Here is a 19,172-nt window from a genome sequence, read left to right on the forward strand (position 1 = left end):
CGTCGGTCCGGCTATAGCCTCCCCTTCCTACTTTCACGTGGCGTGCTCCCGTTTCCAGTGGAGGCGCGGAATAGAGAGCCTCTCCATGGGCCATTTACCATTACCATCATCGTCGACGGCGACCGTCAAAAGGAGAGGAGGGCTACCGTCCGATTGCCCCCCGCCCCGCGTGAGGTGGGGAAGAAACATACCCCACCGGCCCCTCCTCTCTCTCCTGCTCCCGTCTTTCTTCTTCCTCGTCACTTCTGGATGTACGGAACACATCGCCGAGGAACACCGACTCAGCGTTTCTAGGCCAGCTCTTCCTTTTCCACCGTGAGACGTCCTTCTTCTGCTCTTCTTGTCGTCCTTCTTCGGCCACTTCATCTTCCTTGATCAATTTCTTCGATAGTTTCCGTCGTCGCCCAGACGACGTGTGAGAGGATCTCGTTCCACTCGCCGTCGATGGATTAGGGGCCAAGGATACTTCGCTCGCGGTTCTGACATGGATCGCGGTTGATAACGAGGATTTGAATACGGAGAAGGAGGTATGAGAACGAAAGAACAGAAGTCTCCGATTTTATGACCGAAAAGACAAACGAAAAAATCGCAGATTTACATTTGTTGACTGCACACAGTGTACGCACACCGAAAACAAAACGACGCGCGAGACTCTATATGTCATTTCGTCACATCCGACTTTCAGGATTAAAGTGATAATACGCTCGAACGTCGCACGCCTGTCACACGGATATTAAAACTGATAAGAAGATCGAGTCACGAGATCGTTCCCGAGAAAGCTACCGATAACAAAACGGCGGAGTAGGTCGAGCGAGACGTGAGGCCGAGTGAACGTGGGGCGTCGGCCTGGAGCACTAATTAATTGAAAGTACGGCATTTTCATGATTCTTGGACAGGAAGAAGAGAAGCCGTTCTATCTCCAAGCCGATGCAAGGACCGCGCGCACACAATTAACGGTTACACTTTCTAATTGAACTGTCGCAAGAAATGTCGGAGGATGTTCTTGCTAACGATAGCGACATTAGTCTCCTTTCCTACTTACATTCTGAACGCCAGTTTTCACGCGCGTGACGAATTCGCTGCAAGTCCGACATTGTCGCTGCGCGATTGACATGTATTTCTGTCTCTTTTTGCTGTCTCTCTCCCGGGAGAAATTCCGGAAGGAATTAAAGCGATGTAATTAGATGTTACGTTTTTCATGCTAGAATAGCTAGAAATTTAATGGCGTGGTATTAACCTTTTAGAATTCAAAGGGAATAACATTGAAAGAAACATTGTAAAAATTATCAAATCTTTATTTCGCGCGTCATAAATAATTCTGTCCGTTTTAACGTGATATTTACACTTTCGAAATTTCTGAACATTTTCGAAAGAATAAAAATACACTTTTCTAGATTCGATGAAATCGCTCTCGTTGCTCCCATTAACGGCTTTCGTCTGACATAGAAGGAGAACTAAAAACGCGTGCGGTCGCGCGTTTGCTGATCGTTCCGCACGAAAGTATGGCAGTGGCCTGCGGGAGGATATTTCGTACGTAGATGCAGCTGCAAGTTGCTGCAACCGAATCGCCTCGGCGCGGCGCGGAATCCGCGGGCGATCATTCATCAACATCAACTGTCAGCGGTCGCGCTAGTGAACCGTAGCAGAATCCTTGCATGTACATACATGTACATATACACACGAGCACGTAACACGCATCAGCGTTCCCCAATCCTTACTATTAACCCACTTGCGTCTTTAACGTCAATACTCGGTCTAAGGATAGCCGGCAGCTGTACGACCGATTTTCCGCGCTTTGTCCGCGCCTACACTTGTAAAATCGAGAACACGGGATCCGCGGACAGTAAGTATCTCGTTCGCGATCTTCAATCGGCTCGGCTGATCGAATCGATCTGGTATCGAGCGATCCGAGACGACGCGTTTAACAACGCGAGCCGAGATCACGTTGGACGTGCGGAACGGCTCGTTTCAATTACGAATCCGCTCTTTTATTCTCCGAGCACGCCTATAATACTTGACCATTCGATTTATGCTCCTTGAGTTGCGTCTCCCGCAGGGTTTACGATGGCAAAAACGCCCCGCATGATATCCTATCTTCGCGAGCGACGCGACGAGTTGCATCTTGCACGTTGAAGTCGATGAATTTTTGCTGAACAAGACTGCGGACGAGTCGAAGAAAGTTGATAAGTGTCTAAGCTAAGCGACTCATCTGAATGACGGTACGAGGTAGCACAGCCGGCGAACTGGCGATACCTTTTGACCGGATTGAATTTGAATGGACTCCATTATCTTCTATAATAAACGGCTCGGTCGCCGCCTAGCTGCCTTTCTTATACCGAGAAGCCGCCTTACATGGCTAGCTAGCTACGTATTTCCTCTCGTCTCAGCGTCCGTTGCTTTTGTTCACAACCTAATTTTGCGATCAATTGCGATCGACCCTCTTCCGCCGTGGTTCTCATCTCCGTCGTGAGAAATGTGAGGAGCCAGACCTCTTCAACTTGCACAGTGTGTTTAGCGGTAAATAATCAATAAACAAAATGCAATAAAATTTTAAATAACTTTATTGCATTGTAGGTAATACGATTTCTTAATGAGTCTCCCAGAAGCCAAGCTGATCAACTACATTTCAAATTTCTTAAAATTACTATCAAAACACATGATTAGTTTATAATCAATTTTCTGTATCTTTTATTTCATGGAGTTTATCCATTTGGCCTCTGTGAAAGACTGTATCTTTTACGAGAAGATAAAGTAAGCGGAATGAATTGTAAACTCAATGGTAATGTTCTTCGAAGCTTCAAAGTGTTAGTGAAAACGTCAAACAGTTCGCCACGTCCGAATTAACTGCGCAAATAACGTGCACACTTCGCAGAAAGGAATAACCAGCCAGGACGCTTCTCAACGTTATTATGCGAGTTCTCAACGTATAATGCATTCTGCCGGTTTCTGACAGAGCAACTTGGACGAGCGAAAGCTATTTCCGCGCCCTCGATATACATATGCATGTTCGACCAGAAAGTTAATTTAATGACGTGAACGGAACGACCGTTGGCCTCTGCCAGAAGATGTGATCCACTTTGTTGGTATGTACACATGCACATGCATGAAACGTCGTAGATTTGTCGTAAGACACGTTATTTTGCTCATCAGACGAAATTATTGCAAGTTATCTTAATTTAATAGAGTTTTAATATGCAAGTTATAAAATATCTAATCGTATATGTATATGTATACTTCGAGATTATACGACGCGATTGAAATCTCAATTAAGACGGTAGAAGTGAATGTTTCCGCGACTTCGCGGAGTATAACGCTCTAATAAACGCCGTCTTTACGCCGGGTTTCGAATACTTTATGCGGGGAAATTACTGTTTTACATCGTCGGTTTTGTTGACGCGATGCGTCGTCTAAAAGTTGAAATCGAATGCCTGTTATCCGTATTCGTCTACGAGTTTCTAATCGTAAATCTTGCGGCTACGGACTTATGGTTAATACATGGTGCGTAAAGCATTTCGCGATCCGTGCGTTTACGGTTTTCCGACTGCCCAGTGCCCGAGGCGTGGCTATTAACCGCTCTAATTATACGCATGCCGATAAAACGGCGTTTCGGATTGATATAAGTACATTACGTAGCCACGCGCGCGAGCTCGAGTCGAGGTTGATATATACCATAAAATGTCGTTGTGTTATCCCGGTCCAGAGTATGAGATACCGTTAAACCAGACCGTCGTTAATTGATATCGATTTATAAATAGCTAAACGAAATTCAAGAATGCCCGCAAGAATAATGCACGAATAATTGCTTTAGCGATTTGTTTACGAATGATCCAGTTTTCTTGTTATTTAGAAGAGTCGAATAGCGAATTTATTTTCCTGTCAAGCAAGAGTGACAGAGCCGATAAGCAGGTTTGCATTTTGAGGTAGATTAAAAAGAATCACGAAGGATTAGAGCTTGGCAGACTGATTAGCACGATTTATTACTCTATAAGCCGGTTTCACCGATATTGGTTAACCTTAACCGATAGTTTAACTGCTTCCTGATCTCTCCTCCAGTTCTGTTTCTAGAAAGGAAGTAAAAAAAATCAGCATAACAACATAGTGCAAAAAAATATCGGTCATTCGAAATGATATGAGGAGAAAATTTCTCGTCGCCTGGCACAAATGAAAGTCCCATAAAAATGTCGCGTCTTTTAAATTCCACGTGCGCACCGCGTCCGGTTCTGTCGCGCGCGCGCACACGCTCGCTCGTTCTTTCTGTCTCTCGAAAGAACGTATGTACATCTCGCGAGTACCGGGAGAAAATAAAACGCCTGGGCGTTGGGCAGGGAATAATATCTCTTGGCCGGATGCGACAGATAAATAATACGGGATGACAGAAAAAAAGAGCTGTGCACGCATGGCAGCTTCCTCTCTCATCCTCCTTCGTGGAGTCGCGAATCTCCATGTATTAAATAAACATTTCGCCGATGTCAAAGACGGTTCCGGTCCCGTGCTCGTAACTTTACGCTCCGGATAGAACGACGAAATACGTCGCGAACAACTTTCTTCGCGGGACTAGATTGTCGCCCGAATAAATGCATAACTTTAATGAAAAATCGACGATTCAAGTGTAAGGTGTGGATTCAACTTTTTTTCAATTTCATATTTTATCAGATGTGTTCGTTGAGCGTAGGTTAATTCGATCGACGTTTCAACAAAAACCGATTAGCGGTGACGTAAACGGGCCTGACGGCTTCTCCTTTTTGCGAAAAAGAGTATGCGCGTACGCACAGTTACACGACTTCGATCGCGTCCCCTTCCCGTTTTTGCCTCATTGACATAATTACCGTCTCGCTCGGAGGAATACGCCTCGCGCGAGCACGAAATTCCCTCCTTTGGACCGAACGATAATTCCCCGCGATAATTATGAGGATGCCTAGGCACGCGTGTGCATCAATGTCACACTTGTGCAACGCACATCCGTAATCAGACACCTGAATCGCAGCCAAGATGGACGGCTCTAATCGTGCTGGTGCACGCCAACTAAAACCGCGACCGCACGGTTCGTGTCTGCTCGGACTAAAGCCGCAAGACGCGTAATTTCGAAGCTCATTGTCAGTGTCGAGGACGAGCCCCAGTCAAAGGGTTTCTGAACACTGAACCGATCGACCGCACGATCGCCGTGGCGGATTAACGCGCACCGGCGTTAACGTGGCAGCAATTTCTCGATCGAGCAACGTTGACTAGATTGAATTATCCATTGTGGATGTCGATTCCAACTCTGATCATCGAACCATTGGCTTACCCAGCCAATGGCTGAATCGCAAGGCCGAACAGACATATCGATATAGAGATATCTTGCCGACACGCCACGTCGCGTTATGTTCTTGCTTCGCGGTACAGCCGCGCATTTTCTCGCTCACAGCATTTGCGTAACGGCGCAACAGCCGCGGTTACCGTGATAATCACGTTCAATCTTAACACGCGATACATATTATGCCTCGTCGGCGCAGCGAGGCGCAATTTGCGCTTCTTTTCGGTTGTGTATCGCGCGCTTCGTACGTCGCTCCGTTCATTCCACTTATTATACCAATCTACTTTAATTCGCGCCACAATCAGATCCGCGGAGATAGCGCGTCGGAAGGGTCGCTGCCAAAACGTATTTCGCACGTCAGTGCCAAGTCGACGGAGCCGCGCGGTTTGACGAGCGATACGCGAGAGAATTAGCACGCCTGCTTGTCACTCTCGTCGAGAGTTTGTGCGAAATTTCGCGTAATTATCCGAAATTCCCGCATGCGTTTACTCGCTCGTATCGCGTCGCATACGTCGCGTCGTGCATTATTGTCGCATCCTCTTGACCACCCACTCGCAGTCGCTGCACCAGCGGATGCTCAGCGATGACACTTGGACGCGGATTAAATTACGCCCAATTCGCTTAAGACATTTCGCCGTTTCAAATCTGCTTACAGCTCACGTCCGCGCCGCGTCTGAAATAAGATCCTTGCCCGCGCGACGATTGCTATAAGAGATAAAAGCACAGGTATATAACAGAGACTGGTGCGCTCGGTGCGCTTTCCGCTTTTGAGCGCTTCGCCTTTTTAAAGCGAGGGAAAATAGTGGCAGATGCGTTTCACGCGGCCAAAGTTTTTACGAGGAGGCACAGATCGATGAAACGTGTGATAATGCCGCTAGAATATCGCACTGTACCCGCGCGGATGCGTATATAATTTGCATGTTTTGCCGATTCGCCTGCGGCGAACCGATACTTCGAAGCCGCTCTCACCGTGCCTGATCTACTTAATACATTATTTCCCCCATATTGCGATCTTCTCTCATTTGGTTCCATCGAACGATGTAGACCGTATTCCGATTCGACGATATATAGCAATTATAGCGAACATATTGAATAGTTGTATATCGATATGTCGAATATATATATCATTAAAATGTATGTATCTAATTATTATATTTATATATTTATATTTTGGAATTATAAGAGAATTATAAAGCACACACAGTATGTGCTTTATAGCTAAATAGGACAATGTTTTCAATTATCGTCACGAATTGATCGATATGGGTATTATCACACACACGTTCGAAAAGTTTTCTCAAAACCGAGAAGTTTCCTGGGTAATTCTACAGGAGAGGAGTGGAATGTTCGTCTTGACGTCATAGCGTGGGAATGTTAGACACAGATGTTCGAGGTTGTATAAAACTTGGTTAACATAGAAGCTGCGTGAAAACGGCACATGCGGTCAAATTAGCGACGACACGGTCAAATATACGCGCAGTCACCAGCCTAGAATACACGTGCGCCGCGTCGGCGAACACGAGACACGAGGACGATCGTGCATGGCATTCGCTGCGATCCACCAGTCTCAGCCGGGGTCCGGGGTACCGACTACCGACTTTTACGCCTAGTCTGCCGAGAACTCGGTCGCATTCGACATTCGACGGTGCATTCGGCGAATGCGACGATGCCGGGAAGAGAGCATCGCGCTTCGTACGTGCGCCCTTTTCGTAACCGTTAATTCTGCCTCCTTTATCGGACACGAGTGAAAAACGAGATTCACCCATTACGCCCCAGCAACCAATTTACAACATCGTTCCGTGTATCGAATCGGGAGCATCAAAACTCGTTCCGGCGAGAGAATCTTTAACAACCGCGTAAAAGGGGGACCTTCGTCTCCCTTATTGCGAGCGCGGATTTTTATTTTAATTATAATTATCTGTTTCATTAAACCGGTTAAAATCTGTTATCGACCTCGGAAATAATTCCATTCTTAAACAATTCTTGTCTTGCTGAAATTATGGGGAAGGTGGTTTATGATCGATTTAGGAAAATTCTATATTATATCTATTGTAAGAATTTTATTTTGAAATTTGAATGAATTATGTAGATTGTTTAAAGTGAGCTTATTATATCGTCACGTCGTCAGTAAAATTACGCCATAGCTGAATTTTTTCTTTGGTTAATTAAGCATTAAACTCCAAAATTTAATCAGTTACAACGCATGGCTACAATGCATATAGAATTATAATGTATTATTATTATATATTAATTCTTTCTCTTCCCGTAATACAGTCGAAATATCTTCCAATTTTGTTATTTTATCGATCAAGTTGAGACTGAGTGGTTAAAAATTGAGCACAATGTCTCGCGATGTCGCCCGTGTGAGAAATCTATATTGACGATTTGAACTTCAACGTCTGGTTTATCCACGGTTGGCAAATTGCTTTCTCTTCTCTGTCGTAGAACAAACCATACTTATTTATTGATAATTTTATTTTGTATCTAGATATCATGAAACCACAGATGTATATCTATAAAAACACCAGGATAATAATTAATTATAAAATTAATATTATAACGTGAAATTATCTAGATTTTAGCAGTCACGCGATTTTCATAAAATTGTTCATCTTTAAGAATACCTTATTCCGGTGATCTTTGTTAAATATTTATTTAAAATACATCGCAAGAATTATTAATTATTTTTTATTGTGCATAATAAATATTCTCGTGTAAAGTTGCAAACACATTTAAGCATAAAATTATAGAAGAAATGACGGAAACAGAGGTAAATATGAAAACATAATTGAAAATCGGAATAATATTTTACGATTTATTCGGATACTTTGCCTTTCACGCGCGCTCCGATTTGAGAAATTCCCTATCGCGCCTCTCCAGCTCTCCAGTCTCTCCACCTGTCGCTCCATATCTGCAATTCTGCAGTTCCCTCAACGGCGTACCGCTGCATGCGTATTGTTCCAGCGTAAAGTTGCGCGCGAGTATCACGGTGGTGTCGGAGGCCGCGTGCGGCACGAGAACGGCTCCCGCGAAAATGTGGTAAGCCGATTTTACGCCGGGACGAGACTGATCGGCTCGCGATCAGCTGATCGGCCGGCGCGGCGCCCACGCTTGTTTACAAACACCGCGGTGCACCTAACCTCCAATTCCTACGCGTTAACCTGTCAGTTTCGACGTTCAGCAAATCAGCACGCGGCACCGGGAGCAGCCGACCGTCAGCCGACGTCGATGATGGAATCGCGCGGAGATTCGTGAGATCGTCGCGGGCAACGTTTCGCCGAGTGTCCGCCGAAAAATCGCAACCCTGTAACCGACCGATCGCCCGTACTCGACGTTCCTTTTCCTCGTTGTAGATGCACTCCACGGGCAATGGCACGATGGTCGACGGTGCTATCCGGGGTGTTCTTGGCTCTTTCCATGGTTCTCTCCCTGGGAAAGCTGTTGATGCTCGCCGCCGGGACCGGAAGTAATGGGGAACTCACGGAGGCGGACCAGTGGCTTACCGACATCGGCCTCGCGCAGTATCGCCCGCTCTTTAAGAAGCAAGGTAAGTATCCGTTTCATTATCACAGATTTTCGATTAGCGGGATCTCTGCCACCGCAGCCTTTCAGTTATCAAGACAATTATCGTATATCTCTAAATAAGAGATCTTTGACAAATCTTTTGATTCATAAAGAGATGTGAACTAACAAATTACTGTATCTTAATAAAACGTTTAAATATTGGATCCTTGGAAAAATTTAAAATAATTTTTAATAGGTGGTATTTCATTTGAACACACTGCATATGACCTTTTAATGTGTTTTTAATAAATAAACGAGGCAGATCGTTGAATTTCGACGATTTTGCGTAACTTCCAAAGAGAAAAGAAATAAAATTAATTTATAATAAATTTAATAATTCAATGTTTTTTTTTTAAATTAAATTACAAAGGCAAAAATTATTGCACGAACATCAAAGAGGATGATAATCGGAATGATGCTGAAATTAAATGTCAGCTGTTATTTTAAAACGAATGAAATGAATTAAACGCTATTTTGTAGCAAAAACCTGTTATTTTTATTAGCACAAAATATATATTTCTTTACGCTATAGCAATAAAAAGATATATTTATAATCTTTGGTTCGAATCTCTGCGTTTCTTGCAAAATTATAAAAAATATATATAAATCAAACAATCACAATTATTAAGTAAAAACAGTCAATTACAATTACCTTGCAAATAAATATATTTTGTGTCTGAAAATGGTTTTCTCTCGTATCGAGATTTACAACGACAGATTGCCAATTAATATGAAGTAATTTCTACGTGCGTAATATCCTGAAATAGCACGTATTTTAAGATACGCATCTACAGTTGCGCAAAAATTCTACTTGTCACTCGCGTGCGCAACCGTTGCGTATAATATAAGTCGAGCAGCTTTGCGATTTCAACTACCTACGAATGCACCCGCTTGGCACAGATGACACGTATATTAACGCGATAATTCTTTCTTTAACGATTAACGCTATGTCGCATAAACTGCCACTCATTGATCGTCACTGAACATCATCGTAGTTGTGCATTATTTTGCGCATCGTTTGATAAATAGTTTAATGTCATAAATTTTTGGAAAATTTTATACGTTTTTAACATAAAGTCTCTTGGTAAACGAAACAATAAATACTTTACACTGACGTTTTACGTAGAATTACGTGTAGCAATATGATATGCGTTGAGGTAGTATATTATGCTGTAATGAATGTTACAGAGGATGATATATCGTGTAATTCATGTTGAAGGATTCATGTAAATTCTGCTAATATCTATAATACGACGCATATCATCCAGAGCTAATTATCATACGACATTATCTATGTTAATGTCCAACAGTGCGCTGTAATTTTTTTTAAAAGCAATTATTTGAGAAAACGCGCGATTTTTAAGTACAAAGAAATAATATTTCCAAAACTATTGAGTTTAGAAAAATTAATCTTATATAAAAGTTACAAAATTTCGGGTATAATTATAAATTTAATATACAACTTAAAACATATTCCATTAAAATGGGAACAACACTTTACAACCTGAGTGTAGCTGCTTTTATACAAGTTGTACATTTTACTACGTAATAAAAATTATAATAATAAGATAGTAATCTCAAGATGTAATAGTTTCTTTCCGGATTTCTTTCACTAATACTTTTGCGATTACCGTATTAGACCGTAATTAGACTTATAACGAGATGATTAATGAGGATTATGCTTGTCATATTACTTTCGTGTTATTGCGAGCTGTTGATGTAAATTACATTAACTCCTCTCGCGAGTGCATAAGACGATAACGGACATTTATTATTTTGACGTAAAGATTTATCGTTCGGCACAAAGCCAATTCCTCTGCGGACATCATTCCGGATACTATCGATTACTCCTGCCTTGCCAAATTTGATCTGCCTTCGTGATGAGCTGCAGCTGCTGCTCCTTTCATGCAGACTCAGCGTGTAACATAGATATCGTCCTAGAGAAATCCTGACTGAATTTCATTTCCATTTATACATTCGAAGTATTTATATTGAATTTGCAGTCACTTGTTAAAATTCACTTAGAAATCAACGCTTTTAATTTTATGTTACAAGTGTTATTAATACAAAAAAAATTTAGAATTTAAACCTCGAATCTATCTCGATGAATGTTGCAATAGTATTGGCGGTAATGGAACATCGCGATTGTCGCAATACGTCACCGGAGAAAGATTAATTACCGGGATCCAGAAATTTCAGGGTCACCGAGACGAGATATCGACTCGCCGAACTTCCTCGTGGAAAAAGAGCGAAATCTGTTATCGCCGCGACGCGACATCTCCGCATATATTTTCGATATACCGTAAAAGTTATCCGCGACCTTCCTTCGGAGTACTCCTCGCGGCGAAAGATTCGATATCCGATTGTTGCCGAAGTTCGCGAGTGGCTGTTAGCTGTTACAAGGAGGAAGCGCATCCGCGCTCCATTAATCTCGCGGAGTGGGCTGCGTCTCTCCAGACCTCGAGATTAATCGCCACGCATCAGCGACGATATACGGATCATCGTTGAGACGCTCGTTTTTCCGCGCTGCTTCCACGCTCTATCTCGAGTCCGGAAGGAGGCCGTTGATAAAGCGATAAATCAGCGGCATTGCCCGATCTTTTATCGTTTGAATCGTTTCGACGGCCAAGAATATCGGCGCTCGCACACATTCTCGCGGATCGTGCACTTTGTGTATATATCTCGTAATCGACGATTCACAAAGGGACGAGGCCCAGTCGTCCAACCACATGTTTAATGCTGATCAAGCTTGGCGTCGGCCGTCCGCGATTTCTTTCGGCACATATTGATTGCAAAATTATCGCCCAGCCCAGACAAGGCGGAAGTCCTTGATTCTTTATCGCGCGCGAATCTTTCGGTTGTGGCGCAGTTGAACGAAATCTCGTAACAAACAGATAAGAAAAAGATGAAATATATTCAATTTTTGGTGCGCAAGAAGTATAGTTTGTAACCTATAACGCGAGATATTTCTAGCACAGAGAAGAAACAATATTGTAACGTATCGACACGCCCGTATCTCATTGATGATTTAGCGCGAGTTATTATTACTATCGGCAAACACACTACACTGTTAACGTGTCCTATCCACTAACCGATAAATGGCATTTACCTAATGGGGTGGCTCTTCTGATAGCTGATAATGGATGTTGCGCTAAATTAATTGATGTACGTGGGAAACTATCGCCACAAAGAAAAGCAACGAAAAAGCACTCGAAACTCCATCAATGATTAATGTATCCTGACAAATGTGACATGCAAATAGATATTGATTATTTCTTGAAATTAAATTAACATTTTACATATAGACATAGACAGATAAAAGGGACATAGTAGTAGAAAGATTCGAGTAGACATAGTCGTTTGTTAGTGGTTCTCCGTAGTCCAACAATTCTCAAGTATTATTATTAAAGCAGTACATCGTCGTGTTCTCGAGCCAGCGCCTAAAGCGGAATACACTTCAGGCGCGAGTTTCGGTGCTCCTGACCGCAACCGCCAACCGTTTCGTGGCGAAAGAAATCTAGAGCACCGAAAGTTCTCTATGGTTAGTGAGTGCGGAATAGCGAGGAAGCCTTGAAAATGAATAATGAATGTACACGCGGCATTCGGACCCATCGATCCACACAAGAGTGGATGTCGTCGGACATGCACTACCATTCGTTTCGACCGCTTTCAACAATCGATTCCTCGTTGACCGCGCGAAAGTATGTTTACAAGCTCCTTGTACGCGCTTGTTGAAGCGGATATTTTGGTTTTGTTGCCGCACTTGGCAGCGGAAAATACTGATCGAATTAATATCGATAAAATCGCGAAGAAATTTTGAAGAAAATTGAGAACATTAATTTCCGCGATGTTTTAATTATTATGTTACAATCAAGATATAAGTCAAAATTATAAATATTGGCGTTATTATGTTAATAAGTAAAAGTATTTGCTTGATAAAAGACCATTCTATTACAATCGAAGAGAAATTGGAAATTGGCTTTTCACTATTAATTAGCTCCACAATTAAACCGCTATTATAAATTAGTTCGAATAGATCAAGATGGTATATTGCATTCGCTATATCGAGGCAATCAAATACTTGTGTACAGTATTGTATACAGGGAGCATTGTTATCGTTGATAGTCGTAAATTAACATCGCATTGCATTCAAGAAATTCGAGGAACTTTAAGATCTTCGATACTTTTACGTTACCTAAATAGTTTCGTCGCTACTTGACAAGGAACAGTTTGCAATTATCGAGAAAAATACAGGATCGAACTCCAATTTCCATCGGCAAGTTGGTTGAAAACCAATATCGCAGTACGTCCGAATGATGTTCCGATGGGCAGCTGATACTTCTACGCTGAAGTACGACATCGGAATCGAACGTTTTTATCCTCGACGAAATTACAATCTCCGGACTTTTCCGTACGCGAAATGTCAGAGGAATTACGTGTCTGGAACTCATCAAAGCGCAGCCATTCTATAATCGAGTTACTTCAAAAGGTCTCGATATTAAAATGAAAATTGTCGAAAGCTTTAAAACGGTAAGAAACAATTCTCGGTGAATTTAGGAGAAGTAAGACTGAGAATATTTGAGATTATAAGTTGTTTTTGTGTTGATACTTATGATAATTTAACGATTTGTTAAAAATATTATCAAAAGTATGCTGCCAAAAATATATTTTTTCTTTTGCTTATGGAGGTTGTAAGGAAAATCAGAAATGTTAAAAATGCATCAAATTTAAAACATATACTTTTATAAATAATGTCAGTGTGTGAATTTAAATCCTTAAATCGCACTAAACTTTGTATTTGTTTCCAGGGACATTTGAATTGAGTATTTATCTTATTAGTAATAATAGTGTTTTTAACTCGTTTTATGGTCTAAAAAAATGATTCTAAGTATTAAGAAAAATTAGACAACTTTGCTATCATTTTGATACTTATATTACATGTATTTAAATCATAATTATTTTGATCAAAAATCACTTTTCTCTTAAAATCATTAAGCATTATAAAAAAAAAAGTATCAGATCTAATTCAGCTTCCAAAATATTTGACTCTATTGATTATATGTATACGTATAAAGTCTGCTGTACAAATGCGGTTTATCTCGTAAAACCTGAAATCCAGTTTTGAAAATTTTATAACAGAGAAGATCAGATTTCTGGTAGAAATAGAAAGCTTTTATCTTTTTTGAATTTTATTTAGTGATCTCTCAATCATCTCTTATTCTTTCTGGCGAGGAATCCTTTATTTATTATATACGTGTATTGCATTCGTACTGCGGGTTAGGAGGTATATTATCTCAAATGTTTTCTATACAATAGTTGAAAGTTGGCAGCCGAGATTTAGCGAGAGAACTCGTGTCGTCCTACTTAGCGAGAATCTTTTCTTGTTTTCCGTAAGAAGCGAAATGCATCTCCGTACCTGGCATTAAAGTTCTCTCTCGTGAAGCATCCTATGCACGATACAAAAGAAACCGACATCGCAACATCCTCGAAAGTCAAATATCGAGAAAGTTAATAGCGTAAGGACGTAGCTTTTAAGTAATTAACGTTAAGTTCCCGAGGCAAAAGTTCTCGCCCCGCTTTTGTCCCCTTGATACGCCACAAATTTCACTGGAAATTCATCGCACGACAAAAAGTAAAAGTAAAACAATTTTTAATACCGTAAAATTGTGCAATCGTCAGATTGTACTTTCAGAATTTTACTTCGTTCCCTTCGTTCGTTCGATAAAGGACATTGCTGCAAAGAAAAATTTACGAAAAGGTCGACGTCTACGTCTCTATCGAATCTACTTTGTTGTGTAAGCTCGTTCGTAAAATGGATTCATCCTCCCTCGCATCTTTCATCGGGTTGTTACTGAAATATCCTACAGAAGAGTCGAACTCGTATGACGTTTCGCTTGGCAATGCTCCCCGACAATTGTTCGATTTTCGCGAATGTCGATTTCAATCCAGTCACGTGCCTGACAGTGCTCTCGCATCAGCGGCGCATCCTCGTTGAACCGCGGTGCTTTTCAGGACACGTTTTACATGTCTGTCGCGTCCGTTTATGTCATCGGTTTGGTGGAATTTGTTATTCATTACAGCAAAATACGTACGATGGGACGACGAGAACCTGCGATGACAAGAAATATTAATTTTAAAGTTCGTTTAGGAACAGTTTTATAACCGTTAAAAAAGATATTCAAACTGATGTAAAGTATATAAAGAAATAACCGACTGAACTTTTACAGCATGTTTGATAAGTCACTTTATATCAAGGCTATAATATATTGTATATACATATTTGATATAAAGAGACTTGCCAAACGTGTTGGAAAAGTTTAGTCGGTTACCTTGCGGGATATTTGTTTGGCACATGTTATTCGCTGTTATATACGGAGAATCTCATATACTCCACTATCTATATATGTAGCCTGCGCTCGAGAATTGTTTTTCATCGTTCCCATTTCGAAAATTCCACCGCGCTCTTTTTTTCAGTTGACCATCGATTTTTCCAAATACCGAGGCGCGTGACAATCGAGACGCGTACACACGCGTCACGTGCGGTGTTACAATCGGGAACACAGCGTGATGCAGGGAATGGGGCGTGGGTCACGAGGGGGTGATGGGGTCGAGAGTGGCCGTGGCACGACGACACCTCGAAGATGGGAGAGTCGTTCGAAAGACGACAAGAGTAGGTCGACGGCGTGGTGTCTCCCGCCGGAGGGTAAAGCCAGAGAAGGGTGGCGTGGTCCTCTCGCTCGTGGTGGGGTTGGCGTGGCGCGGAGGGTTGGCTCCGGCCGCGTAATCGCATCGCATGCAGTGGCCTGGCGTGGGTTCGCGCGAGCGCGTCGCATCGGCAATCGCGAATCTACATCGCCGGAGGGACGTTTGTTGAATCCTTGCCCCGAGGTTTATAGCGTGTCCCATAGATTTTTCACCCCTCCGGATCTCGTCTTCGTTTATCGTCACTCTCGGTCCCTCTCATCCTCCGCATTCACGCACGCGGAACATTATGCTCGCGGCCGACGAGCGCGTTGTCCACGATAGAAACGGCGTCCTTATCAACGGTGAGGCTGCGAGCGAGTCCCGATCAGCTGGCCGCGCGGAAAGCCTTTGACACCCTGGTGGTCAGCCCGACTTTTAGCGCGACACCCACCACCAGTGGAATCCAGTCGATCATAGGAGCGACTTGCGTCTTCGGAAGGTGCAACCGCGGTGCATCTTTATCCCCACCTCTCGCCTTCCCGCCTTTCAGAGCCTCTCTCGCATCTCGTCTCGACCTAAATCTCATAGATCTCATTGTTCACACGGATCTCTCACCCTCCTCTGCGAGAGCTATTCTCGCGAGTGGAGTACCTACCGATCGTGATCTCGTAAGTGTGAATTTTCTCGGTTTAAAATAAAATCTCTTTCCCTCCGCTTGTCCTCTCGTCTGCCTGTCTTTTTATCTGTCTCCTCGGAAACAAATTGCCCTCTTCTTCTTTTCACTTGGCGCCGTCGGAAATTTCGATAGCGCTTGAAATCGAATTCGAGAGTTCTTCGCAGGGGGAGAGATGGAAGCCGCCGTCGTTCGTTTGAACCGTAAGTTTACCACTGTGCCCGCCGCATCCGCTCGTATCAAACAGCTCACTTCTTCACAGCACACGGCATACATTTCCGCACTGTTGACACCAAGCCACTAAACTTGCACCCGCTGTCACAAACATCACCAGAGTTAATCTGGAAGAAGATTCCGCTCCTTCATTCCACGTCGCTTTCCATCCTTTGTGAAGTCACATCATAATGATTGTTGCTAAAGAACGAGATCTAATTTACCTTCTTTTTTTTTATTCACTTTATCACATTAATTAGCAGATTTATACTACGGATCACATTCATATAGCACGGGATTGAGACATATTGAAATGGAAGAAATCAGGACGGATGATTTACCGCGTATACCTTTGCTCCGTTCAAATTTACTCGGAACGGCAAATCGAATATCTTTTTACTCTTTGGTTTGAAGGCGTTTATTTTTCTAACATTTTCTTAAATTCCTTTCGCTGCGATAGAGTACTTTTTACGATCCACTTAAGGCAACACTTAATTCGCGCCGCGACTCGTCTTCGATAGTAGAAGGAACCTTGCACATATAAAATTTCGTTGAAAGGAAACAGCTAATGCTTTTATTGTTTCTGATATATGGACCGTATTTAAGTTACGATGAAAGTTCTTGAGTACGAAATAATGCAATCGGTGGTTTTACTTCGGGAGAAACGCCGAAGTTTCCGAATTTCCATGTTAAATTCAATGCGAGATGGCACCGACAGTGGTGGATCTATGCACGGCTGGAGACGAAACTTAGAAAGTAGAGGAGGAGAAAAGAGATATCGTTTCGGGTGTCGAATGACTTGACGTCATCGTTGTCGTCAACTTCTCGTCGAAGTCTATATTTTTTCAGCTCGAGATATGCCATAGAAAAAAAAACGTCAACTCCGCGTTATAAGAAAACTTGGTGGTCGTTGCGATTTTATTAGACTTAAACGACGGTGCATCCGCAACGGAATGTCGCGGAGATGGTTCACCATTCGTGTGGTTAACCCTTGATTATCTTGGCACGACGTAGCGAAACTCTCCACTGCCAGGATTTTGCCTATTTTACTAGAATTTTTTACGATTCTTACATATATGTATGCATTGATTCCTAAATGTAATATTTTTTACGTACAAGAATGCAACACAATAATATATAATATTCTTAAAATTGATGTTACAGTGGTATGATTGTAAGTGCACAATTTCAACTCTAAATAATTCTATCAGAATAATGTCGAGTGAACTTAACGTGACACACGTATACGTATGTTGGATATATAGCTGCTTGTTACGATAATTAATGCGGAATCTGGTATGCCTCTGCAGTTACTATTATTAACTTAGAACGCAATTAGTTGCAATATAATTTACTGTTATTTTCGAGGTCGAACGTAGAATTAACGCTGAAAACTAGGACTGGTACCGTATCCGTTACAATAGCGGCCGCACCGTGTCCAATTGGATCACGTTCCCCGTCATCTTCCTCATTGTCGGTGCCGTGAATTTATGCGAAAGCATTCTCATTGTGATGTATGCGCTTACATTATACGCGGGTAACGAGCCGAAGAAAGCTTTCGCGGGCAACGAGTTTGTGATGTAGATTAACGCTTTACAAACGAACGAGATCGATCCTCCGAAAACTCGGCATTGCGGCGAAAAACGTATAATCCGCTCCCGTGCCTCGCCTCGCGTTTGTTATCTTGCCAGTGAGTTTCTCCGTCTGATGTATTCGAGACGAAGAAACGAAAAACTATTTCGAGTTGAAGCGTTCGCGGCAACGTAATTGTTTTCCTTCCGTCGCGGTCGCAAAGCGCATAAGCGCAAAACACATTTTACCTGGCTCGAGAACTTTCTCAGCAATTACCTTCGACCGCGCGGCCAAGATAACGTCAGGTACTGGCCGGTTAATCAGAACGCAAGCTCGAATTAAGGGATATAAGGGATAATGCGCTTCGTTGTGCCGCACGCGAGATCGATTTTCCGAATGTTACACGCGATGTTACATGTGAGCGTATAGATGGAGGGAAAAGTATCGACCGTCCCCCGAATGACCTCAACCTTCAAACTTACCGCGCCGGAAAGCTCTTTAGGCTACATAAAGAATTTCTGACACTTATATCGGCCCGTAATCTTAATCGCCAGAAAGGTACGACGCAAAAGCATTAGAGCGAGAGATTGTCGATTGCCACGTTTTTTATGTAAGCACAGCAAGTTTGCCAAAGAAAAAATGTGACATTGTGACAAATACGATAGAAATCAAATTGGCATAAACTAATAATTAGCAATTTTTATTTTTTTATAAATATATTTATTTTAATTGTAATATTATATACAGATCATTTTAATCTTTTGACATTTTATAATTGTTTATCACACATTATCGCTAAGAACATTTTTCGAGCTAAATTAAAACGTCTTTCATGCTCGACACGCGGGTAACTCGATCGCCACGCGAAATCTTCATAAACATGAAGATTATTTTCATGCAATCGCCAATCACACGTAGAAGTTGCTGGCGGCAGTAAGTCGAATTTTCCAGTAATACCTCGGCGAAATGGTGCGGAAAGTATACGCGAGTGCGGGGTATGGATTCAAGTGGCTGGAAGCCATTTTGCCGAGCCTGATTACACAGTATAGAGAATTGCAAATTAAATCCGATCCGAGAGTCCGTGTGATTTAACACTACGTCCTTCCTACCGCCAAGTATCATCTAAATGCATGAGCCTGTTAATTGCCTCGGCGCGATAGTTACTGGAAAATC

General features: G+C 42.3%; 1 protein-coding gene across 5 annotated transcripts in view; it reads left to right on the plus strand.

Annotated features, from left to right (window-relative positions):
* LOC112454587 (apoptosis-resistant E3 ubiquitin protein ligase 1) overlaps window positions 1-19,172 on the plus strand; it is a 63,374-nt gene that overhangs the window by 28,651 nt on the left and 15,551 nt on the right. For 2 of the 5 annotated variants that reach the window (XM_025016075.1, XM_025016078.1), the window contains exon 1: window positions 15,644-16,417. Coding sequence is in view for 3 of the 5 variants with exons in the window: in XM_025016078.1 (XP_024871846.1) it covers window positions 16,390-16,417 (28 nt within the window). In the remaining 2 variants the exon portion in view is untranslated. Of the gene's footprint in view, window positions 1-8,221; window positions 8,333-8,646; window positions 8,841-15,643; window positions 16,418-19,172 lie in introns of those variants that run through there. The other 3 variants (XM_025016073.1, XM_025016074.1, XM_025016077.1) reach the window with 3 other exon arrangements.

Source organism: Temnothorax curvispinosus, unplaced genomic scaffold (genome assembly GCF_003070985.1).
Source record: "Temnothorax curvispinosus isolate PA1 unplaced genomic scaffold, ASM307098v1 QBEX01005133.1, whole genome shotgun sequence".
NCBI lineage: Eukaryota > Metazoa > Arthropoda > Insecta > Hymenoptera > Formicidae > Temnothorax > Temnothorax curvispinosus.